The 24,906-nt window shown below is 58.5% G+C and overlaps 1 protein-coding gene across 8 annotated transcripts in view; it reads left to right on the top strand.

Annotated features, from left to right (window-relative positions):
• ADCY7 (adenylate cyclase 7) overlaps positions 1 to 24,906 on the top strand; it is a 62,514-nt gene that overhangs the window by 30,671 nt on the left and 6,937 nt on the right. For all 8 annotated transcript variants that reach the window (XM_088830255.1, XM_055412808.2, XM_088830254.1 and 5 more), the window contains 18 exons: positions 3,565 to 4,001; positions 5,440 to 5,649; positions 6,708 to 6,869; positions 7,614 to 7,763; positions 8,029 to 8,177; positions 9,543 to 9,654; positions 12,720 to 12,847; positions 14,249 to 14,407; positions 14,643 to 14,775; positions 17,878 to 18,069; positions 18,426 to 18,460; positions 18,976 to 19,059; positions 19,264 to 19,336; positions 20,693 to 20,790; positions 21,924 to 22,008; positions 22,407 to 22,532; positions 23,373 to 23,471; positions 24,413 to 24,606. In XM_088830255.1, the coding sequence (XP_088686381.1) occupies positions 3,831 to 4,001; positions 5,440 to 5,649; positions 6,708 to 6,869; positions 7,614 to 7,763; positions 8,029 to 8,177; positions 9,543 to 9,654; positions 12,720 to 12,847; positions 14,249 to 14,407; positions 14,643 to 14,775; positions 17,878 to 18,069; positions 18,426 to 18,460; positions 18,976 to 19,059; positions 19,264 to 19,336; positions 20,693 to 20,790; positions 21,924 to 22,008; positions 22,407 to 22,532; positions 23,373 to 23,471; positions 24,413 to 24,606 (2,360 nt within the window). In that variant the 5' untranslated portion in view covers positions 3,565 to 3,830. The remainder of the gene's footprint in view (positions 1 to 3,564; positions 4,002 to 5,439; positions 5,650 to 6,707; positions 6,870 to 7,613; positions 7,764 to 8,028; positions 8,178 to 9,542; positions 9,655 to 12,719; positions 12,848 to 14,248; positions 14,408 to 14,642; positions 14,776 to 17,877; positions 18,070 to 18,425; positions 18,461 to 18,975; positions 19,060 to 19,263; positions 19,337 to 20,692; positions 20,791 to 21,923; positions 22,009 to 22,406; positions 22,533 to 23,372; positions 23,472 to 24,412; positions 24,607 to 24,906) is intronic.

The raw sequence follows: 24,906 nt of genomic DNA, 5'->3' as shown, positions 1-24,906 counted from the left end.
GTGAGTTTAGGCGAGCCGCTCAACCTCTCTGGCTTCGGCTGTGCATCTGCAAAATGGCTGTAACACCTGGGCCTGACAGGTTGAGGGTGAGCGTGATGTGTGTGCAGCCTCCTGGTGTGGCAGTGTTACAGCTGTGTCAGGTGTGCCCCGGAGTGGGGCCTTCTCAGGGCAGGGGCTGCGTCTTGGCTGGTTAGTACTCAAACATGCCTCTGCTGGAACAAAGACTAGTGTCGATTGAGAGGTGGCAGACTGGTGGGCTCTGCTCCGTGAATTTTAGAATTTTTTTTTTTACTGAACTATAGTTGATTTGTAGTGTTGTGCCGACCTCTGTTGTACAGCAGAGTGACTCAGTTATCCACATATAGACATTCTTTTTCAAAATATTCTTTCCTATTATGGCTTATCCCGGGAGATACAGTTCCCTCTGCTATACGGTAGGACCTTGTGGCTGATTCATTCTAAATATAATAGTCTGCATCTACTAACCCCAAACTCCCAGTCCCTCCCTCCCTCCCCCTGCCTCCTGGGCAACCACAGGCGTGCTCTCCATGTCTCTGAGTCTGTTTTGCAGACAGGTTCGTTTGCGTCATATCTTAGGTTCCACGTGTGAGTGACATCGTCCGGTATGTGTCTTCCTCTTTCTGACTGCACTCGCTGTGATCATCTCTCGTTGCATCTGTGTTGCTGCACATGATATCATTTCACCCTTTTTCACGGCTGAGTAGTACATGTATGAACAGCATCTTTATTCATCTGTTGATGCATGTTGAGGTTGTTTCCGTGTTTTGGTTGTTTAGTCACTTTTGGCTGTTGACACCACACACATTTTAAAAATTAGCTATCAACATTTGAAGACTGGTATTTCATGCGGAAATCAGATTTGTAGCTTGTCCAGGCACTTTGAACACTTCAGCAGCCCTGGCTCAACCCGCTCAGGGTTGCCAAGGCTTGTGGACCCCTGCCTGGGCCCAGGAGGAACACAGGGGCCTGGACCTCTGGCACAGAGCCCCTTCCTCTGCCTCCAAGTATGTGGTTTTTCTGTTTGTGCCTAGGATTTGAGGAACAGGAGCTCCTAGATGGAATAATGCCACAAGTGGGTCCTGATTCACGGTGGCCCCAGCTTACTCACGGCCTCTGGTGCTCACTGGGGGTCTTCACTTAGATGCTGAGATTCTGGCTGCCCTGCTCTTCTATCTTTGGAGTCTCTGGACTGACATTCCTTTGCAGCTTCCTCCAGTGGCCATTTGCAGCCCTTGTAACTGCCCTGAGCAGTCTTACCACCTCCCTGCCCTCACACAAGGACCGCTGGAACAGAAGAAATCCTGCAGATGGACGTCACGTGTGTGGCCACCTGACCTGGGACAAAAGTGGCACTTTTGAGGGAAGAGTGTGGCTTCACTCAAGGCCAGTGGAGTAATTAGATGCCCATTCAGAAAAAGGAGCTTGACCCCTGCATCATACTGTACCCGAAAATTCCGTGAGATGGAACGGAGGCCTACCTGTAGTCAAATTGCTAGAGCAGTGCTTTCCAGGAGAAGTTTCTGGATGCTAGAGGGGCTCCGTATCTGCACTGGCCTGTGTGATAACCACTAGCTGTGTGTGGCCGTTGAGCACTTGAAATGAGACTGGACTGACTTTTGTTCACCTTTAAAAATGTTTTCACTGTAATCGTGATGCTGTTGTGTTGCTGTACTTAGTCCTTCAGTTGTGTCTGACTCTTTGTGACCCCATGGACTGCGGCCCACCAGGCTCCTCTGCCATGGGGAGTCCCCAGGCAAGAGTATTGGAGTGGGCTGCCCTGCCCTCCTCTTATGCTATTATTATGCTCAAAAAATTAAGTGTAATTCCCTCACCTCGTCCTGCCTTCAGTTCACATGTATTTACTTGGGCGCTGTGTCTTCCTTGCTGCACAGGCTCTCTCTAGTTGCGGCGAGCAGAAGCTACTCTCTAGTTGCAGTGTGCAGGCTTCTCATTGCAGTGGCTCCTCCTGCTGTGGAGCAGGGGCTCTAGGGCTCTCAGGCTCAGTAGTTGTGGTGCTTGGGCTTAGTTGCTCTGTGGCATATGGGATCTTCCCACTAGGCATCAAACCCGTGTCCCCTGCGTTGGCAGCTGGATTCTTAACCACTGGACCACCAGGGAAGTCCCAGTTCCCATTTAGATTTCACCACTTGTTTCAAAACAACTTTTTGTAGTTGCACATTTAAAAAAAAATTTATTTATTTGGCTGTGTCAGGTCTTAGTTGCAGCATGTGGGATCTTGTTCCCTAACCAGGGAACAAACCTGGACCCCCTGCACCGGGAGTGTGCAGTCTTGGCCACGGACCACCAGGGAAGTCCCTGTAGTTGCAGTTTTTTAAAATCAAGGTCTAGATAATGTCCACTATATTGCATTGGGTTTGTAAGACTTTTGGGCTTCTCTGGTGCCTTAGTCGGTAAAGAATCTGCCTGCAGTGTAGGCAGGTTCGATCCCTGGGTAGGGAAGATCCCCTGGAAAAGGTAATGGCAACCCACTCCAGTATTCTTGCCTGGAGAATTCCGTGGATAGAGGAGCCTGGCAGGTCCACGGGGTCGCAAAGTGTCAGACATGACTGAACAAGTAACACTTTTTTTTTGTTTTTTGTAAGATTTTAAAAATTTATTTTATCGTGTAACATCCCTGCTTTCTCTCATGTCACTGACGGTTAATAGTGGGTTATTTGTCCTGTAGGTCAGTAGTTTTCAAAGTGTGGACCAGCAGCTTCAACATCTCCTGGGAACATGTGAGAAATGCACATTTCTTCTCAGACCCCATCTAGTCCTGGTGAAACAGCACTGGGACTGCAGCCCAGCGATTTGTGTTTTAGCACATCCTCCAGGATCTCACCTGGGTACCACTGCTGTTGTGACTAGCCCGCTTCATAGATTTGGCTGATTGCGACCTCCTGTTGCCATTTATCTTCTCCAGTTAGCCTCTATATGGGACTGATTTTTCCTTTCATTAAAGTTTTTATTTACTTACTTATTTTTGGCTGCATCAGGTCTTCGTTGCTGCGCGTGGGGGTTCTCTGGTTGGGGCGAGGGGATTGCTCCTCGTTGCAGTATGTGGGCTTCTCATTGCGGAGCACGGGCTCCAGATGCGCCACTTCAGCAGTTGTGGCTGTGGACTCAGTAGTGTCTCCAGGGCTCTGGAGCACAGGCTCAGTAGTTGTGGTTCATGGGCTTGGCTGCTCCGTGGCACATGGAAGCTTCCCATACCAAGGATTGGACCCGTGTCCCCTGCATTGGCAGGTGGATTCTTTACCAGTGAGCCACCAGGGAAGTCCTAATTTCACTTTTAATCAACTTAAATTTAATTTTTGACAGTGATGTGTGGCTAGTGGCTACTGTGTTGGACAGCGCAGTTCTAAGAAATACAGGAAACGAGCTTTATGACCTTGGGGTGGGCCAGGCTTTAAACAAGACCTGAAAGTTAGGTTTGGGCTAAGGTCGATAATCACACCTGGCTGTGAGTCCTGACCTCACTCTCCCCTGATGCCCAGCCTTCCCAGCCCAGGTCAGATCTCGGTCTGCTTTGTGTCTCTGCAGAGCTGAGGACCCCGAGTGGCCATTCAGTTGGACCTGAATGCAGAGGTGGATGCTGGCGGTGCAGTGAGCCAGGCCTGGCAGTGGGAGCAGTGCAGGCCGTGTGTGCCCATGGAGGTGCCAGCCGAGGGGGTACCTCCCAAGCCCCACCTGCCAGGCTGGGAGAGGCCAGAGGCCTAGGCGTGCAGCTGTGGGTGTCAGCAGACAAATGCTCCCCAGGCCGTGGGGTTTCCTGCGTGGAGTGCTGGGTGGGCGTGCCAAGGTGGAGGATGCCAGCCAAGGGGCGCTACTTCCTCAACGAGGGCGAGGAGGGCCCCGACCAGGATGCGCTCTACGAGAAGTACCGCCTCACCGGCCAACACGGGCCACTCCTGCTCCTGCTCCTGCTGGTGGCCATCGCTGCCTGCACCACTCTCATCATCTTCACCTTCAGCTATGGGGTGAGTGGGGGCAGCCCGTGGGTGCTGGGGGCTTCCCTGGGGTCCAGGTCTCAGCTCTGATGCTCTGTATTTGTGAGGCCTTGGGCACGTCGTTATCTTCTTTAAACCTGAAATTCTGCATCTGTAAAGTGTTATGGAGCATATTTAAGCTGGAGGAAGACATATTTTTAATTTTAATTTTTAGGTCTGGGGTGGTTTTAGATGGTATATTAATTTGGGCAAATAAATGACCGTCACTTTTCTCCACAATGGACTTTGATTCTATTGAAGGTCTAGGTCAGGGAGGGCCTGTGTGTCCATGCACCCACTTCTGGTACCAAGGCAGACACCATGAATCAATCCCAGCGCTCATGCTCAGGGAGCCTGGCTGTGGTCTCAGAGTCCTTCTCAGCACAACTGTCCAGGCAGACACCACAGCCATGACCTGTGTGTGGCTGTTGAGCACTTGAAATAATATGTCTAAAGAACAGAATCTTCTATTTTGTTTCATTTTCATTTATTTTTATGCTTTGGCTGCAGCATGTGGGATCTTAGTGCCCCAACCAGGGATCGAACCTGCGCTCCCTGTAGTGGAAGTGCAGAGTCTTAGCCACTGGACAACCAGGGAAGTCCCTTAAATTTACTTTTAAATTAGTGGAAATTTAATTTTGCATGGCCACAAATGGCTAGTAGTTGCTGTATAGGACAGTAAGGTTCTAGGAGGAAACCTCAGAGACTGAAGGGTATTAATAGAGCGGTATGAATAAGGAAAGGTGGCCAGCTCCCAGTAGGTGCTCCATCAGTGCTGTCTGAGTCTTTGTGGGTGTAAACTCAGGGACATTTGGTCACTTGGCAGCTGGTTACGGAGCACCTGCTGTGGGCCTGCCCCCAGATCAGTCTCTGTGCTCGTCTTGCTTAGGGGCCCCTGGGGGAAACCAGGTGCCCGCCAGCTGTGCATGATCTTCCCTGTTACCCTCCTCCCTACAAGGTGTACTTCTGCATCTTTCCTTTACTCCTCCCGTCTCGGATGCCCTTGGTCATCATTTCCCCTTAAAGATCCTTTATTCTTTTAAGAGTTAGGAGCCATGGCCCTTCCCCCCGAGGCTTTCCACAGCTTTGCTTCTGTGTGCTTATACCTGTGCCCTGCAGGTGTGCACAGGGTCCCTGGGGGAGACGGAGTGGGGAGTGAGACCGTCCCAGGGCCAGGCCGGGCCAGGGAGGGTGCTTAGGGCAACTGGGGAAAGGTGGTGGTGCAGGCACCCCCAGCCGAGGCAACAGCGCCAAGCCTGAGGTGACACAGAGCCTGATGTCCAGAGGGAGGAAGGGCACTGCCGACGAGGAGGGAGCCGCTGGTGACCTCGCTTAGGCAAGCTGGGCAGGCTAACCTGGCAGGCTTCCTGGAAGAAGTGGCGCTCTGCTGGATGGCCATGGCATTTCTCTGCGTGTCTGTCCCACCCAGGACGCCTCCAGACAGCGGGCCGTCCTGGGGACGGCGTTCTTCACGCTGGCTGTGTTTGTGGCCCTCTATGCGCTTGTGTACGTCGAGTGCCTCGACCGGCGGGGGCTCAGGGTTTCAGCGCTGCTCATCTGGGCCTGCCTTGTGACACTGGGCTACGTGCTGGTGTTTGATTTTGACTCGCCGAGGAAGGACATCTGTGCCTGGGAGCAGGTAAGAGGGCAGGGGACCCTGGCGCCCCTGGGGGTTGGGTGTGCTTGGCAGCTCCTGCATTCCCTGGGCGTCAGGTCCGTCTTGGAGGCTGATCAGCATTGAATGGACCGGCCACGGGCCCTCCCCTCTCCCCGGGCTGTGGTTCTGTGTCTGAGAATGGGCCCTGGGCTGGTCTTGTTCCCTCCACTCTGCACTGATGAGATGGGGGCGAGGTGGGAGGAGGGGCCACCTGAATGCCTAGCCACGGCGTTTCTGGAAATGACACTTCTCCAATCAAAGAGGCAAAGAGGTCCGAACTGGCTCAGGTGGCAGGAAAGGCCCAGGGTCAGTCTGGGGCTTCAGCAGGCTGGCCAGATCCTGTTTCCTTCCAGCTCTGCTTTCCTGTCTGGCCATCCCCAGCTCAGCACACGGATGGCTGCAGTGCCTCCAGGCTGCCGTCGACCAGCCTGCCCCAGCCAGCTGAAAGAGGGAGCCCTTTCTCAGACAGCTTGAGTCACTCTGGCTGGCCTGGGTCATGCGCCGAGCCCTGGATGGTCATTGTCATCAGGGGCTGGCCACAATCTGACTATTGGGGCTGGGGTCATGGAAGCCATGCATGGAAGCATGGGGATGGGCACTGCTCCCCGAAGGGCGGGAGCAGGCAGACCAGCTCTGAGAGTGGACGGCGTGGGTGGGCCTGCGCCGCTGGAGGGGGCAGGTGAACAGGCCCTGCCCAGCCTTCCAGTAGTTACCATTTTTGCAGAGGAAGAGCTGGGGGCAGCTGGCACCAGGCAAGGGCTCCCTGGGCCCCAAGGCCAGTGGAGGCTCAGGCTGTATAGGCTCAGCCTTGTAGGACATGCTGCAAGGCTGGGTAGGTTTTTTACTTTTTCCTGCTCTCACATGTGTCTGCTGCTGCTTCTCAGCACACAGGGTGGGGGAAAGTGGCCAGCCTGAGGGCAGAGGGCACCGGGATCCTGGACTGGCCGCTGAAGACTCAGCGCTCAGGCTTCTGGGCCCATTCGCTGAGTGAGGCTGGGTGGGGTGGTGGGGCGGCCGCGCTCATGGCGTGCTGTGCGCAGGTGCCCTTCTTCCTGTTCGTGGTCTTCGTGGTGTACACGCTGCTGCCCTTCAGCATGTGGGGGGCCGTCGTGGCCGGACTCGTCTCCAGCACCTCCCACCTCCTGGTGCTTGCCATCATGGTGGGAGCCTTCACCAGCCCCAGTGTCCATGTGGGGATGCAGGTGAGGGGCGTGGGGCCGGCTCAGCCTCAGGTGGGGCAGTGGTTCAGGCTGAGGGCAGCTGAGGCTGGTGTGGGCGAGTTGAAGGCCTTGGAGACAGAGGTTTGCTGACAGGCGGCCTCCAGGCCAGGCTTTATCCCAGTCGGCAGGCGCCCTGCCCTGCAGCCTTTGCTTTGCTGGCCTGGGGTACCCCAGGGTTCAGCCTCTCCCTCCAGCCCAGACCTTCAGGGTCCTTCCTGGGTCCAACGCACTGTGCTGGGTGAGACCCTGTTCAGAGGTTTCTCCTGCTCACATCAGAGCCCCACTGGACAGGGTTGGACACCCTGTCTTCTCTTCGTGTTGAGAGATTATGAATGGTCAGTGGGGATGGTCAGTTGTGTTTTCGGTCTGGGAGGCGAAGGCCAGAGCTCCGGGCAGCCAACCAGGCACCGTGCCTGCTGTGACTTTCCTTGGTGTCCCCTGGGCTCTGTGAGGAGGCATGCTCCTGCCTCTGTTTTAGTGGCTCTGGGTCCTGAGCCCTCTATACTCGGGGATGCCTGGAGGATGCAGACACAGGCCTGAGTCCTGTCCTGCAGTCACAGCGACTCACTTGGGGACCAACCCCTGTCTGGGCCTCAGTTTCCCTGCCTGCACCCCCTGGGAGGCCAGGGATCGGGGAGAGGGTCCCAGCACCAGCCCGCCAAGGGGGCTGGTGTCCTGGGGGCATGGGCCAGGCCTGATGCCCAGCCGGCTGTGGCCCACCCGCAGCTGCTGGCCATCGCGGTGGTCTTCCTGTGCGGGAACCTCACGGGCGCCTTCCACAAGTACCACATGCAGGACGCCTCCCGCGACCTCTTCACCTACACCGTGAAGTGCATCCAGATTCGGCGCAAGCTGCGCATCGAGAAGCGCCAGCAGGTGGGGAACCGCCGCACCCTGGAGCCGCCACCCCACGTCCCCCTGCCGTCCCCCAGGCCCCACGCCCTGAGTCCTTTTTCTGACGATGTCCCCGGTGTGTACGCGGGGCGCCTGACTGGACACCTGTGCCGGTGTCCCCTGGGGGGCTGCCGGGCCACGGGAGGTGTGTGCCCGCGGGTTGGTGGAGGATGTGTACCAGCTGCTGGGGGGCAGGGCACAGAGAGGATGAAGGCCTGACGCCGCTCCGCCCGTGCCCGCGTGCCAGGAGAACCTGCTGCTGTCCGTGCTGCCCGCCCACATCTCCATGGGCATGAAGCTGGCCATCATCGAGCGGCTCAAGGAGCGTGGGGACCGCCGTTACCTGCCCGACAACAACTTCCACAACCTCTATGTCAAGAGGCACCAGAATGTCAGGTGGGTGGCCGGCAGGTCCGTGTGCCCCAGTGTCTCCTGAGGAGCCCCCTACCCTCCTACCTGGAGGCCCAGGAGACTCCCCCAGACTGGGGAGAGGTAAATCCAGGCCCCTCCCCAGGCCTCAGTCTCCCCGCTTGCTGCCCCAGAGAGTGAGGTTGGATTACATGGGTACTGGAGGAAATCCTCTCCCCACTAAAATGGTCAGACTCTGTGCACGGATGTGACTGCAGAGAAGGAAGGGGTCATTTGAAGGTGATTCTCCATAGGGCATAGGATCCCCTCAAAGGAGGCGAAACCCCCCTTAGGTGACCACTAGTGGCTCCCCAGCTCTGACCCCTGATCTTGACTTGAAGACTTGAAGGGCCTGCAGAATCTTAGTCAGTGGCGCTGCCCTGAGTGAGGTGTAGATGCGGGTGCCATGAGCTCCACTCCAGCCCTCTGCCTATAGCTCAGCCTTACCCTCGAGGATGCCCGTGGCCTCTGTCTGGGCTGTGGATGGTCCAGAACCACAGGCTCAAGAGCTGGGAGATCTGGTGCAAAATGCAGCTCTGGCTTCCCAGCACATCTTCACCTCCCTGGGACTCAGTTTGCTCATCTGCAGAATGGGGCTTCTGCACGGGCAGCGTGAGAATGAGAGCTGTGAAGGCCCTGGGTGTGGAGCTCACCTGGAGGGAGCGTCCGGTCACTTCTTTGTTGTTGCTGTTCAGTCGCTCAGCCGTGTCCAAGTCTTTGAGACCTCATGGGCTGCAGCACAACGGGCTTCCCTTCCTTCACTGTCTTCCAGAGCTCGCTCAAACTCATGTCCATCGAGTCGGTGATGCCATCCAACCATCACATCCTCTGTCGCCCCTTCTCCTCCTGCTCTCAGTCTTTCCCAGCATCAGGGTTTTTTCCAGTGAGTCAGCTCTTTGTATCAGGTGGCCAAAGTATTGGAGCTTCAGCATAATTCCTTCCAATGACTAGTCAGGGTTGATTTCGTTTAGGATTGACTGGTTTGATCTCCTTGCTGTCCAAGGGACTCTTAAGAGTAGCTGCATCTTACCAAGGTTTTAGTTCCGAAGTCTGGTGAAATCAGGTGTGGGGAAAGTGAGAAGTTCCCAGGGGCCCAAGAATCTGCCCATGATGGTACAGTTGAGTCATCTGTGGTGAGGGCTTTGAAGGGGCCAGGGGTTCCAGAGGGCCTTGCAGACTGGGGCTTGCTCCATTTGGCTCTGGTGTGAAGCCTCTGGAACTTTAATTTGTCTTTATGAGCGGGAGCTTCTCTCCCATCCCTGTGGAGGTGGAGGGCTTACAGGGGTAACTGAGAACAGGGCTGGCAGATATTCAGGGGTTTTGGCTCTGACCCTTCTCCCACCCCACCCCCAGCATCCTCTACGCTGACATCGTGGGCTTCACGCGACTGGCCAGTGACTGTTCCCCCAAAGAGCTGGTGGTGGTGCTGAACGAACTCTTCGGCAAGTTTGACCAGATTGCCAAGGTGAGTGTGCTGCCTCTGTTCTTCCAATAGTGAAGTCAGAAACGCCTCCCACTGTACCCACGGGGTGTCCTGTGTCCAGTGCTGTTTGGAAACGGGCACAGGGAGGCCTGGGTTGAATTTCAGCAGTGCCCCGTAGTCAGAGTGGAGGCTGAGCCAGGATTCTGTCCCCCAGAGTGTGTCAGTACATGCTGGGGAGGGCACTGGGCTTGCTGAGCTCAGAGGAAGGCTGCCTCGAGGAGCAGGTGGCTCCACTGTCACTACACGAGGGTGACAGCCTCTGGGAAATGCTAGGCCTTACCCAGAATCTGCCTTTGACAGTATCCTGGGCAAAGAGCCTGCACATTCAAGTCTGAGAAACCTAAAAAGAAGCCCAAAGAGGAAAGGGAACAGTGTTATGGGCAGAGGAAACCAAATGTGCAAAAGCCTAGAGTAGAAAGAGAGCTCTGTGTGCCCACATGTGGAAAGTGGCTCCATGCCAGTGGGACAGAGTGTGTTCATGGGGCGCATGGTCAGAGGGTCAGTCATGCAGGGACATGACAACTGAGGTGAGGAGTGGGCCTTGACTGGAGGACCCTTGAAGACCCTTAGGAGAGTGTTGGGCAAAGAGTCTCCCAAGGATACAGACAAGGCAGGAGGGGTCTGGAGACTGAACAGGGCTGAGCCAGGACCTCACTGTTTTGTCTTCATGGGCAGCTCCTGGTGTGTGTGTTTGGGGGAGAGGGGTTGTGAAAGAGCCTCAGTTCTTCATTAATTTAGCACATGGTTTAAGATCAGCTGAAGGTCAGCCCTGGGCTTGCATGGGGCCTCAGGCTGCCCTCAAGTAGCTCCCGGCTTGTATGCTGCCTGGTTGGAAGAGGGGCAGAGAGGACGGCACTGGGGAGTGCATAGTCCAGCCTCAGGTGGTCAGGAAGGCTTCCTGGAAGTGGTGGCCACTGAGTAGAGACTCAAGTGTAAGATTTAGGGCAGTGGCTCTCCATCCTGGCTACATGTTTGAATCACCTGGAAAGTTTAAATGAAACACCAGTACCCATGCCCACACCCTTGGGAGTTTTTTAGAGCCTCTTGGGTGATTCCATGGGCAGAGAATCAGTGGTTTAGAGTTTGGTGGGAGGTAAGTTCTGGCCCCACACTAGGAAGAGCTGCTCATTCTTGGGAGAGACTGCCTCACCAGAAGTGGACAGTGGGTGCCATCTCAGGGGATAAGCTTCCCATCACAGGAGGTAATCAAGCTACAGTTGGACACTACTGGCCAGGGGTGCTCTGGAGAACTGTCTCCTTGGGTCCTGTTGAATGAGTGACTCTGAGGGCTCGTCTAGCTGGGAGCCTTTCTTCAGGAGCTTCCTTCTTTCATGATTTTCCCTGAACCAGCAGGTGGGGTTTCCCAGAGGTTGGAGGCCACAGCTGGCTCTTTCCCTGCCAGAAAGCCAAGGCCTTGCCTTGCCTTCTTGACAACAGCCTGCCCTCCATGGCCGGCCCATGAGGGAGCTCCACTGTACAGATGAGAAGAGGGAAACCGTGGCAGGGGCCAGTCTTCAGGCCAGAGCGTCCAGTCCCTGGGCAGATGCAGCAGGCAGGGCTGGTTCCAGCCTCTTGTCCCCTCAGTCACCAGATCCTAGAATGGTAACCTCCTGGCGAGAGCCAGGGCCTGCTCTCAGGGGTTTCTGCGTTGCCTCTGGGCTCAGCCACTTCTGCCCCCAGTGCACTGACCCAGCTCCTCCAGTGCTAAGTGTCAGAGGCAGTGGGAGGAGCAGCCGGGGGAGTGTGGCCTCCTGACAGTGGAGCTGGATCCAGACTGCGATCCTGCGCCTGGCCTTGGAAGAGATAAGGGCGGCGGCGCCCTGAGCTGGTGCCTGGGTGTCCTAGCCCTCGCCAAGCTTCTGCTTTCTAGGAAAGCGGTGTCCTCACCCAGCTCCTTAGGCCGTGCAGAGCTCAGTGTGTGCCAGATGGGGCGGCCCAGCGGGAAGCGGCGGGCACACACACGCAGAGGGGTCCTTGGAGGGCGGGCTTAGGAAGGGGACTGCTCACAAAGGCCTGGCAGGTAGGGTACCCCAAGGGTGGGATGGTGCCTGGCCTGGTCATGGGCGCTGGGTCACCACCCCCACCCCCCCCAGGCCTGGGGGGCGTGCCAGGGCGTGGGCAATGGGTCTGGAGACGGAAGGTATCCTGGTTCCAGGAACCAGCCCTTTGGGACTCTGCAGGAGGGAGCCAGGGCAGGGCTTCTTGGTGGGGTCTCTGTAAATAAAGCATGCAGTTGGGGTGCAGTGTGCAGCCCAGGGGGCAGCTCCTCCTTTCTGTTCTCCCAACCCCCACGCCCAGGCCTTGGTATCTGTGGCCCCCTTTGCTCAGGGCAAATGGCTGCAGCACCACCTTGGATGGGATCTCAGACAGCCTGCCTGGCTTCCCCTTCCCCTCCAAGAGCATTCTCCTCCATGACTCTTTCCTCTCTGCTCTCTGCCCACTCCCCAGATCCTATGTCCCTGGCAGCTTAACAGTCTCCTTGGTTACCTTTGACACCTACTGACCCTAAAGCTTATGGCTCTTGTTGCCTCTCTGTTCTCACCCCCTCCACTTCATCTACACAGACTGCTGTGCTGTGTCTCCAACAGCTTCGTGGCCTCAGGGCCTTTGCACAGTCTGCTTCCCTCTGCCCGGGATGCTCTTCCTCCAGCTCCTGACAGGGCTTGCTCCCTCGGCTCCTTTAGGACTTTTCACGAATATTACTTTCACTGGGAGACCTTCTCTGGCCTCCTGGGAGCTTCCTCTTCCTTCTCATTCCTCATTTTTTTTCCCTCATTTTTCCCATAGCAGTTATCATCATGGGTGTCTATCGATTTTATTTATAACACTCGATTTCATCCTTGACACCTGCTTAGGGTTCCTCCTACAGAGCTCCCCGGTCCTTTTGCCAGGCCCAGAAGCAGCTGCTGGTGTTTGGTGCCCCGGGGGAGAAAGCCTCTGGCCAGAAAAGAGCCTGGCTGACTCTGGAGGGTGTGGGGGGGTGGCTGCCAGGCCTGCTCCCTGGCCCCTGGGCCATCTGTGGACCAGGCCTCTCCCTTGCCTTGCAGGCCAACGAGTGCATGAGGATTAAGATCCTGGGAGACTGCTACTACTGCGTGTCCGGCTTGCCCGTGTCCCTGCCCAGCCACGCCCGCAACTGTGTGAAGATGGGGCTGGACATGTGTGAGGCCATCAAGTAGGTAACATGGGCAGGTCCACGGCCTGGGGGCTTGTCTCCACAGTCTCCACAATGGACCCTTCCTGCTCCCCAAGTCATGGTGGGGAACACATTGTCCCCACTTTGCAGATGAGGAAACTGAGGCTGCAAGGGTGCTGGAGGCTTACCTGGACCACTCAGCAGTGTGTTTTCATCCCTCGCTCTGGGCCCCACTGGGACTCTGAGTATCAGAGAGCCTCCAGAGCTCAGAGCTCAGGGCCATCATGAGGATGGGCGGGGAGCTCTTTCTCTGAGCCTTTGCAGCAGCAGGGCAGCTGGCCAACATAGGGTCTGACTCCAGGCCTCCATCTGCTTCCTGCTCCCCCTGTGAAGACCCTGGGAGTTGGGGAACTAGCCCTCAGCTGCAGGGAGACCCCCAGCCTCCCATGACTCCTTTTCACCAACATTTAGTTCCCCACGAGGTTCTCTGGAGCCCAAGACAGCTGTGGTCTGGAGTCAGGCGGGTGGCGGAGGGCCAGGCGGGCCTGGCCACCCCAGCCAGTGTTCAGGACAGAGCAGGGCACAGATGGGCTGCCTGGCAAGTGCACAGCTCCTGTGCAAACCCAGCTCCAGCTTGTTTTCCTCCTGAAATCTTACCAGACAAACCACTGCCTGGGAGTCAGCGGTCCAGTCCAGGTCTCAGCCTGGCTCTGCATCACCGCCTGAGTGATCTTGGGCTGGCGCTGCGCTCTCGGGGGCCACTTCCCTCCCTGGAGAATGTGGATATTGTGCGGGGCCCTCTGCTCCCTCTGGCTCTGACCCAAGCAGGCTTGGTCCGTCTCCAACCTGTTGGTGGACACACGGCACTGTCTGCTCCCTGGACCCTCTCCCACTTGTCAGAGGGACCCCAGAGGGCCCTGTTCATGTTGCAGGTGCCTTGTGCCCCAGGGAAGCCTAAGTTGGGGCTCCTTGTACTTAGTGCTGCTGCAATCCACAGTGCTCCGGTTTCCCAGAGGTGGGGGTGTGTAAGGCCTCCCAAGGCTGTCCCTGTTTTGTTTCTGCTGGGTTTAGGTGGTGCTAGAATCCCTCTGCAGACCCCAGCTAGGACTGCCAGGCAGGGGGAACACCCAGTAATAGACTCTTAAAGCCTTCCCCACAAGCTGTGGTGACCGGTGACAATTGGAATTCTTCCTATTTTTAGTAGCCTTTGTACTTGGGGGTGACCACATCCATTTGCACACTCCTGGGGATGGGGGTCTCATCCCCTCTCAACGAGAGGGGATGAGACCCCCATCAGGCTGAGAAGCTTCTCACCTCTGAGCGGAGCCTGCCTTATTCCCACATGCTCCTCACACCCTGTACAGGGACCTTGAGCTTGTCCTAGGGTTTAGGGCCCCTCAGGAGCCCTGGCTGAGGTGGGGTGACCAGCCTCTGCCCCAGGCAGGTGCGAGAGGCCACAGGCGTGGACATCAGCATGCGCGTGGGCATCCACTCGGGGAACGTGCTGTGCGGTGTCATCGGGCTGCGCAAGTGGCAGTATGACGTGTGGTCCCACGATGTGTCCCTGGCCAACAGGATGGAGGCCGCCGGAGTCCCTGGGTGAGGCCCAGCTGGCTGGTGGGTGGGGCAGAGGTGGCTGACTGTGGGCTGAGCTGGCTGGTGGGCGGGGCAGAGGGCTGACTGTGGGCTGCCATGGCGGGGGGCAGGACCGTGACCCCACAGTGGGGGGCACTCGCCTGGGCTCCGGTCTGCTCAGCCCTGCTGTGTGCCCCTGGGCGGGTACCCCCCACCCTCTCTGGAGGCCCTGCTGCCATGTGACTCTGGTCTCCCCCAGCCGGGTGCACATCACAGAGGCAACGCTGAAGCACCTGGACAGGGCGTACGAGGTGGAGGACGGGCACGGACAGCAGCGGGACCCTTACCTCAAAGAGATGAACATCCGTACCTACCTGGTCATCGACCCCCGGGTACGAGGCTTGGCTTCAGCGGGATGGGGGTGGGTACTGTGCAGGAGCCAGGGTCCACAGTGGGTAATGGTGCCCACAGAAAGACAAGCGGGAAGAGTGAGTGTCCCATCACCAGGTATGTTTTAGGCCCCAGGTGACATCGTCTCTGGGCCTCAGTGTTCTTTTCTGTGAAATGGGAATGGCAACAGTGCCTACCTCAGGAGGAGAAAAAGCCAGTCTCAGTGAAGCCCTCACGGTGAGCTGGGTGAGTCGTCAACGTTCTTGAACGAACTCTAGTGACATTTTAGTCACTATTAGTTTATTTTCCATGAGGAACACGCCTTGGATGGGAGTCAGGGGAAGCAAGGGTCGGCCAAGGGGCCACTAGGCAGAAGGAATCTCCATGTGTCTGACCCTCCGCGTCCGCCTTCCCCGCTGGCGCCTGTGCTCTCTGTGGGCCCCTCTTTCTTCAGGAACCCCGTGGCGGGGCAGGGTGGGAGGCTATGGGGCTCCTTCCAGGCCTTCACCCGGTCCTGCCCCAGCCCACCCGTGCCTTTAGGGGCCATTCTTTCCCGCCCGCGGGAGGCCCGCTGGTCTGGCCGTCCTCGGTGAGTCATCCTTGGGGCTTGCTCAAGAATGTCGGCCGGGCCGGCTCTCTCGGCTCCCTCTCTGGCCTTGGCTGTCTTCAGGGCTGACCCGGCTGCCAGTCCCCAGGGGGGCTGAGGGCCAGTCTCTGAACTTCTCTTCACCCCCTCGGGCTTCATCGTGCCGGCGTTCCCAGGGCACCCTTGGTGGGCTAGCAACTCTGAGTTAGCATCTGGGGGAACCCCGCGTGGGGTTCCCAGCTCCCAGCCCACCACAGGGCAACCCACCCGGCCCCTCACCCGGCCCCTCACCCGGCCCCTCACCCGGCCCCTCACCCGGCCCCTCACCCGGCCCCTCACCCTGACGCTCTGGGCCCCGCCCACTCAGGCCCCGCCCACTCAGACCCTCCCACTTCCTCCCCAGCCCTGTACCAGCCTCCCGACACTTCACGGCAGGCTCTTTCCATGACAGGACCCAGGTCACTGCTGCTCCCTCCGCCCAGAGCCCTCTTCCCTTTAACCCAAGTGCTCCTGTTTATCCTTTTTACTGTTTATTGTCAGTGTGAGCTCCATGTGGGCAGGCTCGGTCAGGGGTCCCTCTTCTCTGGGCTGCAGCCCCGGGTCCTCGAACAGTGCCTGACATGGAGCTGGGGCCCAGCTGGTGAATGAATGGAGCAGAGCCCTTGAGCCCAAGGCGGTGGTAGGCATGGCCCCAAAAACCACCCCTCAGGGCTGCCGGGTCAGCAGGTACAACCACAGCCGCCCAGTTTGAGTTGCGTTCCAGATGAACGAAGGAGGTTTTAGTACAAATGTCTCATGCAGGGTTAACCGGGCTTCCTGTAATTTACCTGGCAACCCTGCCTTCCCCTATGTTTGTTTAATTTTACTCATTCATGTAGTGAAAAATTCAGAAAGCATGAGGGGCATGTTGTAGAGTTTTCCACGCATCCCTGTCTATAGAGCTGGCATGTCCCCTCTAGAGGGGGCCAGTGTGGTGAGTGTGTTCCTTCCAGAGGTGTCTGTGTGGGTAAGTAGATGGAAGAACTCTGCCCTCCGGGTAGCGCCCTCTCCTCCCGCCTCCCCACCACCAGTGCGAACCTTGCGGTGTAGCTTGGAGACCTTCCCTTCTGTGCACAGAGACCACCTCGTCTCTTCTCATGACTGCAGCGCATGCCACATGGATGCTCAGGCTCATCACTCTCATGGACAGGAGGCCGGTTCCCAGCTCTGGCTTCTGTGGGCTTATGTGTGTGAGGTTCCCCCATGGATGTGTCCAGAGGTGGCCGGAAGGGGGGCCTTTGAGCTCTCCCTGGGCCCTGCTTGTAAACAGATGCATTTTTACTCAGAGCTGATGGATCTTCAGTACACATTGAACTTTTAGGGACAGTGTTTGGCTTCCCTGCCCTAAGAGAGAAAGTGAGAAAGTGCCAGTGACCTTGGACTTGAAAAGCTGAGTGCCATGTAGGCAGGGCTGCTGACAGTGAAAGGGGAGGCAGGGAAATGTGACCGTCCCCCACCCACCTGACTTCCAGGGCAGGTCACTCATTGCAGGGCAACACTCGATTTCCAGACCCTGGGACTTTCCTCACAAGGACAGAACCCCGTGCCATTTCCTCTGGCCGGGCAGACAGACGTGGCTCAGGGGTTAAGAATGTTTCTGTCCCAGAAGGAGGCAAGAAGCTTCCAGGAAAGTTGCTGCTTGTGGCTTGACAAGCGTTTGTGGCTGTAGGTGCTGGTCCATGTGGGTGTTTGTGGGAACCCCTGCAGACCGGGACTCCTGGAGGGCAGGAGCGTTGGTGGAGGGGAGGACTCAAGATGGCTCAAGCTTGTCCCTGGTGGCCTTTCGGATGGTCCCAGGCAGGTTGTTGTTCCAGGTTAGGGGAAGGTGGGCCCCTCACTTGGGGCCTGGCCGAGCCACCGCGTCCCTGGCATGGGCACAGAGGCGTGTGGCTGACAGCGGCCCCATGCCGTGGTCTGAAGGCCATACAAGTGGAACTCCCTGGAGTGCTGCCCCGTGGGGGTATGGGTTCAGCCCTGGGTTGGCCGTCACTCCGGGCTGCTGGCCAGCACTCCCCTTCCTCCCGCTGCTGCCAGGGGACGACATGTGCTGGCCACATGAGGGTGGGCAAGGCAGGATGCCTGTGGCTTCCCTGGGCGCCATCTCCCCAGGTCACCTCCAGTGGGAGGGGCCGATGGGCTTTCACGGGCCAAGCAGGACTTTTGGGCTTGGGAACTTAACCCACTTCTTGCCCTGGGGAGGCGGAGGTGGATCTGAGGGGGCTGTGCACAGCTGTGGTTGGTGTAGGGAGAGGTTCCTGAGCTGGGGCCTCCCTGGAGCCCAGCCGGGGAGTGCACTGGGCTTCCGTCAGTCCCAGAGGGGCTGCAGCCCCAGTCATCTGCTTTGTCATTTTCCCTTTTCTCCAGATGGACCAGCGTTCTGGGCAGCATCGCCTTTCTCGGGGAGCAGGGTGTGGGCAGGGGTCCCTTCCTGGGCTGAGAAGGGAGGGGAGGGACAGGCTGTGTCTGTGTCTGCCCTCAGAGCCAGCAGCCACCCCAGCCCAGCCAGCAAAACCCCAAGAACAAGGGGGACGCGACCCTGAAGATGCGGGCATCTGTGCGAATGACGCGCTACCTGGAGTCCTGGGGGGCGGCTCGGCCCTTCGCGCACCTCAACCAACGCGAGAGCGTGAGCAGCAGTGAGACCCTTGTGTCCCACGGGCGGAGGCCCAAGGTAGGACCCTCCTCCCAGGGAGCTGGGGGCCGGGGCCCCGGGAGAGGGCAGGGTGGCACAAGCTAACGGGTGCTTCCGTCTGCGCCTCGCTCTCCGCATGTGCATGATGGTGCTGGGCTCTGCCCTGCCTCCCTCCCTCCTGGGGCTCTTGGGGAAATGAGGGTGTTTGGAGAATGCTCCAGGGGGCTGGGGATGTCTCTGGCCTCCTGGTTCCCCAGACCAAGTTCAGCTTCAGTCCAGGTGCTTGCAGCCCTGGCAGTCTTTGCATCAGAGAGTACCCGAGAAGATAGACCCAGTCCCAAGACTGCACCAGGCCTGTGTCCTCGAGGATAACCTTCTCGCCCTTTCCCTTCCAGGCCGTTCCCCTGCGGCGCCACCGGACCCCTGACAGGTTTGTTCCCTGTCCCCTGCTTCCCTGGCCAAGTCCTGCCCCAGTCACCTCCTCCAGGCAGTCTGCCCTGACTGGCCTCTGTCCTGAACGGCAGCTCCACAAGACTCAGCCTTGACTGTGGATTTTGCCCTGGCTTGGGTCAGAGTGTTTCTAGGAACCAGAACTTCACAGTGATTGAGTGCCTACTGTAAACTCACCCTGTGGTGGGGTCGTTGGGGTTGGTGTGAGGGATACCTGGGGTTTAGTGGAAGAGACTTTGGGCTGGGGCCTGGGGATCAGCCCTTTGCTTCTTGCTGGGCCACTACTGGGTGATGCTGTGTGATTCTGGGCCTTCACTGGCCCTCTGTGAGCCTTAGTGGGTCCAGCCCGACCCTCCTCCATCCTGCATGAGGCTCTGGGACCTCCTGCGGCCACCTGAAACCCCACTTTGGGTGAGTCATCTCATCCACACCCCTGCCTCTGGGCCAGTGGATGTAGGTCCCCAGGTTGATGCCGCTGTGGGTGTCTGATTCCAGAAGCACGTCCCCCAAGGGGCGGTCAGAGGACGACTCATACGATGATGAGATGTTGTCAGCCATCGAGGGGCTCAGCTCCACCAGGTGAGGCTCTTGAGACCCCCGCCTCCCTCAAGCAGGGACCATCTTCCTTGTGCCTCGTGCCCAGGGCCTGTGTCCACGGTGCAGCCACCTGAGGGCGGGCCCCTGTCCTCCGCCCCCAGCCCCCGCTCCTCTGAGGGTGGCCCCTGTCACCCGGCCCCGATTCCTCCAGGCTTCACCTCTTCCTGCTGTGTCTCCGCCCCACAGACCCTGCTGCTCCAAGTCTGATGACTTCTCCACCTTTGGGTCCACCTTCCTGGAGAAGGGCTTTGAGCGAGAGGTGAGGACCTCTGAGCAGCCCCAGGAAGGGGGGCTCCAAGTTCTGGGGGGGGGCATAGGGACAGGGGCAGCTAGCACCCCAAGAAGGTCTGCTCGGGGAGGGTGCTGGGGAATCATTCCAGCTGCCAGCAGGGTGGGGTTGGGCGTCCCTCCAGCCTACTGGGGTCTCTGTTGGCCTCACCGCTCTGCCTGCCATGCTTTGCTGCCTACATACCGGACCTCAGCTGATGGCGCCAGGGCACACAGTGGCTGACAGTGTTGACCTGTTTAGGAAAAAGCCCCAAACTTAGTATTGGTTTGATGGGGCCCAACTGGTCCCCCCATCTGGCTGCTGTAAAACCATGCTGTGTCCCGCTAGTGACTTTTTTTTTTTTTTAATTTGGCTGTGCCATTCTTAGTTGTGGCACGGAGCATCTTCAGTTTTTTGTTGAGGCATGTGAGATCTTCAGCTGTGGCGTGTGGGATCTAGTTCCCTGACCAAGGATTGAACCCCTGTCCCCTGCATTGGGAGAACAGAGTCTTAGCCACTGGGCCACCAGGGAAGTCCCCATTCACTTATTTATTGAGGGCCTATGGGTTCTGGCAGTGTCCAAGGCCCACACGTGGTCATTTCACCCTCACCTCCTGGCCGAGATGGGTGCTAGTACCCTTTTCACAGACTCTGAGCTTTGGAGCATCTTGGCATTGGGTGTGGCCTGAGAGGGTGGCCCAGCCCGTAGCGCCCTGGTGCTGAGACCTCTGCCATTTCAGCCTCCAGGGGTCTCCCTGCATTGGGGTCTCCCTGCGCAGGGAGCTTGGGGCCTGAAGGCAGGTGCGGTCACCAGGAGAGTTGTCTGGTGGCCTCCTGCTGCTGTGAGACCCAGACGGGCTGCCCGCTCCCTGAGCCTCGGTTTGCTCACCGGAGGCGGGAGCCCCGCGGGCAGAGATCTATCTGCCTGGTGTGGAGGGGCGGGCAGCACAGGGCCCCCCACCCATGGGCTCGGGGCTCAGGCCTGGTTGTGCTCCTCAGTTTGGGGTGACAATAGACCCACCGGTAGCCCCCGTCACAGCAACCCCGGAGCTCACTTGGGCTACGGGATTTTCATGGACCTGGGAAATAAAGTCAGAGGCCCAAGCCGGGTTGGGAAGGGGAAGGGATTGTCTCTGAATTTAAGAGAATCTGCAAAACGGAAACAAATGAGAATGGTTTCTTCACGATGATGTAAGCATCACGGTGAAGCCAAGGAGGCGGTGTAAGGGTGGTTTTTTAAAAGATGATTAACCAGAGTTGGGTGGAGCTGGGAAGGGGTCAGGGCAGGTGGCTCTGTGGGTGGGGCCGCGCTGCCCGCCCGCCCCTCATGGTCTCTGTCGCCCCCAGTACCGCCTGGCGCCCGTCCCCCGGGTCCGCTGCTACTTCGCTTGCGCCAGCCTCGTCTTCATCTGCATCCTGCTCGTCCACGTCTTGCTGCTGTCCAGGTCAGTCAGGGGCCGGGCCGGATGGTCAGCCCCACCAGGGTCAGGCGAGGAGGGCTGGGGACCCTGCAGATCCTGTCAGAACACCCGTGAGAAGGGGCTGGCCGTGAGTAACTCTGGTCAGTTTAGATCTCTGAGCTGCAGAAACCAGCCCGGGTGCAGTGGTCCCCATACCTGGAGTTGCCAACGTTCAGTTTTTAGGTTTTTTTTTTTTAATTAATTTATTTTAATTGGAGGCTTATTATGTTACAGTATTGTGGTGGTTTTTGCCATGCACTGATATGAATCAGCCACGGCAGTTTTTTGTTTTAATTGAAAGTGCTTGCTTTCTCAACTGCAGGCCTCCCCACTCCCACATGCCTCCCACCTCCATAGTCACCAGTTATCTGTGTGGCCCTGCAGGCATTTCACTTGCCCTAGTTGTAGAACGGCCAGCTCCTAAAATCGTAACTGCTACTGTCTCCCCTTTGCTGCTGCTGCTGCTAAGTTGCTTCAGTCGTGTCCGACTCTGTGCGACCCCGTAGACAGCAGCCCACCAGGCTCCCCCGTCCCTGGGATTCTCCAGGCAAGAACACTGGAGTGGGTTGCCATTTCCTTCTCCAATGCATGAAAGTGAAAAGTGAAAGTGAAGTCGCTCAGTCGTGTCCAAGTCGCGGCCCCATGGACTGCAGCCCACCAGGCTCTTCCGTCCATGTCTCCCCCTTAGATGTGGGAAGTTGAGGCTCTGGGGTTGGGGGGGCGGAGCTGTGTTCATGGGAGCAGGGGCAGGGACAGGGGGCTGAGGTCATAGGGAGAGAGTAAGGTCAGCTCCTTGGTGGCCTCTGGAAGGGTGCTTAGGCCAACGGCTCCACTAGGACTGTGGTTCAGGATGTGCTTAAGAAAGACGAAATAAGGAACACGTTTAGATGTGCTTATGTGCTTGCTGGACAGGAGTGTAAAGGCTTTGTAACCACTTATTTCTTGTGTACTGGGCCTAGAAATGGCGGGGGGCGTGATGTTGATCCTGGTCTTGTGTGTTGTTCATGGGGCAGCCGGACCACGGTGTGCAGAGTCCCCCTTTGGCTGAGATGCTGGGGGTGGGGAACATGCCCTGGGCAGACGGTCCCCTCAAACTTAGGTTTTTCCTTCTTCTCCAGGATGAAGACTCTGGGCATGTCCTTTGGGCTGGTGGCCTGCGTGCTTGGGCTGGTACTAGGCTTGTGCTTCGCCGATGAGTTCTTGGTGAGCAGGAAGCCCCTGACTGAGCGCTGGCCGGGCCCCAGCGGGTGCCAGGGCGGTGGTGACCCCAGCCCCAAGCCCCAGCCCCTCCCCATGAGCTCTGCACCCCTTGTCTGGAGGACAGTGCTGAGCGCCCTGGAGGATCCTCCCAGGATCCTCTTTCCTAGGTGCTAGCAGTCCCCAAGCAGCCATGGCTGTCCCAGCCGCAAGGGTGGGGATGTCCCTTCTGTCTGCTTACCACGTGTGTGCTGAGCTCTGGGCTGGACACAGGCATAGCATGCCTGATCCCTGCTCAGAGCTCCCGGAAGCTCTCACTCTGCTGGACCCTTGGGCTGTGGGCCCCCTCGGGCCTGGCCCCTCTGGGTGCTGCGATGGTCTGTGATGACACTGTGATTCCACAGAGGTGCTGCCCGGCCCGGGGGATGCTCCGAGCCATCGCCGAGAGCGTGGAGACGCAGCCCCTGCTGCGGGTGTCCCTGGCCATCCTGACCATCGGCAGCCTGCTCGTCATCGCCATCGTCAACCTGGTGGGTGCCAGGGCTGGGGCTGGTGGGCCTGGCCAGCACCCCTCGGGCTGAGCACACTTCGGGGAGGACGGAACCAGTCTTCGACCCTGGGAACCTCTAGGCTCTAGAATCCCATAATCCTGTTGCCTAAAAGCAGCATCTGGTGTGGCCACGTCAGCAGCCTGGTGGGCCGGGCCTGTGGCAGCCCCCGTGGCGGCTCCGAACTCCTCAGCCTGCATTGGTCACACGAGGACACAGGGCCCCCAGAGCACTCACCTGGCCACCACCGTGTCCTTGACGTCCCGGTCTTTCTCCAACCCCAGAGGAGGTCCTGTCTCAGCCTCTCTGAGACCCCAGTCTCCTCACTGGGGTCAAGCTCCCCTGGGCACCGGCTGGGGGGCACGCAGGTCCCACTTGGCGGGCTGGGCTCACATGCTTCGTGCTCAGACGGCACTCGTCCTGGCTGATCCTGCCTGCTCCCACATCTAGAGTCAGCATCTCCCGCTGCGACCTGTGTCCCCTGCACTCGGAACTCTGTGACCGCCTCCCTTAGCGTTAACTGGGGAGAAGGGGACTCACTGAAAACGTTGCTTCCAGTTTCTCCCTGAGTCAGCCCCGGGGGCTCTGGGGCAGGATCCACGTGCCTTGCTTTGACTTCCTTCCCCTGCAGTGGAGCTGCGGCTGCGGTGGGAGGTCGGGGCGCTGTGCCCCTGGGCTGGGCTTAGAGCCGCGCCTGGCAGGAGATGCTCACTGTGCCCGCGGAGCCCTGGGCCCTGCCCTCTGCCCCCAGCCCTGCTTGGCCTGAGCAGACCCTGGGTCGCCCCCAGACCACCTCTCACAGGGCCCTTGTCTTGTCCGTAGCCGCTGATGACCTTCCAGGACCCGGGGCTGTCTGTCAGGAACGAGACAGGCCTGAGCGCTGTGAGCGGCTGGGAGACGACCCGGTGCTGCCTCCTTCCCGTGAGTGTCCCTCCGGGCGCCCCGTGCCCTCACTCGGATTTTCCCTGCATGCTCAGAGCGTGCTGAGCGCCGGAGCCCGTGGGCTCTCCCAGGAGAGACGAGAGTGCAGGGCGGGTGCTGGTGCCTGGATCTGGTGCAAGAAGGTGGAAGCGCCTTGTGCTGCTGGTTGTCCCCCACCACGCCCGTCACGATCTCCCTTCGTGGATGGGGATGCGGCATGGGGAGGGGGAGGGTTTGCCTCAGAGGCAGCAAAGCCAGGGCTGGGCCCCGGCGGGCTGCCACCAGAAGCCGTGCCTGGAGTGCCCTCCTGGACAGAATGAGGGCGGGGGGACTTGAGGGGGGCGGTGGGGGATTTGAGCTGGTCTCTGAAGGGCAGAAAGGCCATGGGTCGGCAGGGAGATAGGAGGTGGGACAGAGGGAAAAAGCCGAGGCAGGTGGTGGGCACAGTAGGTTTCAGGTGGTTGTGTCACAGGGAGGAGGTGCGGGAGGGCTGGGAGATGAAGCCGGAGGTCGGTGAGGTCCAGCTCTGGGCAGGGCACAAGGCCCGGGGTGAGGGGCTTAGTCTTTATGCTGGGGGCACTGGGGAGCCACAGCATGATCTGGAGCAGGAGACTGACATGGGTGGAGATGCACTGCAGGAGGGACCAGCGCATGGCAGAACTCAAGACCTTGTTACGGCCACACAGCATCGGCATTTTCATTTACTACATTTTCTTTTTCTTTTAAATGAGTTCATTGGCTGTAAGTGGAAGTAAACATATGGTAAAAACAACACATTATAGAAAGTTTTAGGTTCCATTGCCCGCTCCTTAAGGGAGGCAGGAGAGTGGTTCTTCCTGGACTCCCCTGTGGCGAGAGGTGTCCTCGCTTTGGCGACCTTGGTCTGGGAGGTGCCTCTCGGTGGCGGGAGGTGGCGGGCTGACCGGCACCCGTCTCCCCAGTGCTTCAGCTGCAGCTGCATCCTGGCCTTCATCGCTTGCTCTGTCTTCCTGCGGATGAGCCTGGAGCTGAAGGTTGTGCTGCTGACCGTGGCCTTGGTGGCCTACCTGGTCCTCTTCAACATCTTCCTGAACTGGCAGTGGGGCTGCTGTGGCCACAGCCTGGGCAACCTCACCGGGACCAACGGCACCCTCAGGTGAGGCCCCCAGCCCTCACTGGAGGACCCCGCCGGCTGCCTGTCCTGAGTGGCCCACCACAGCCCTTCTGTCCGAGTGCAATTTCAAACGCGGCTGCTCTTGCATCCACAGTCCCCCGTGGACCGGACAGTGTATGGGCTGGACTGGCAGGTGGCGAGGTTCCCACTTTCCAGAAGGGGGAAGTCATGGCCTTGGGTCTGCAGCGCTCAGGACTGAATATGACTCTTCAGCAGGGGATGTGGCCCTGGTCCCCAGGGGCCACCTGGTCATCCTGTCTCTAGGCCAGTCTTGGGTGGGAG

Source organism: Moschus berezovskii, chromosome 22 (genome assembly GCF_049115385.1).
Source record: "Moschus berezovskii isolate FMDL1 chromosome 22, NW_MosBer_1.0, whole genome shotgun sequence".
Taxonomy (NCBI): Eukaryota; Metazoa; Chordata; class Mammalia; order Artiodactyla; family Moschidae; genus Moschus; species Moschus berezovskii.
The sequence above is the reverse complement of the archived record's forward strand: the minus strand, read 5'-3'. Positions and strand labels throughout refer to the sequence as shown.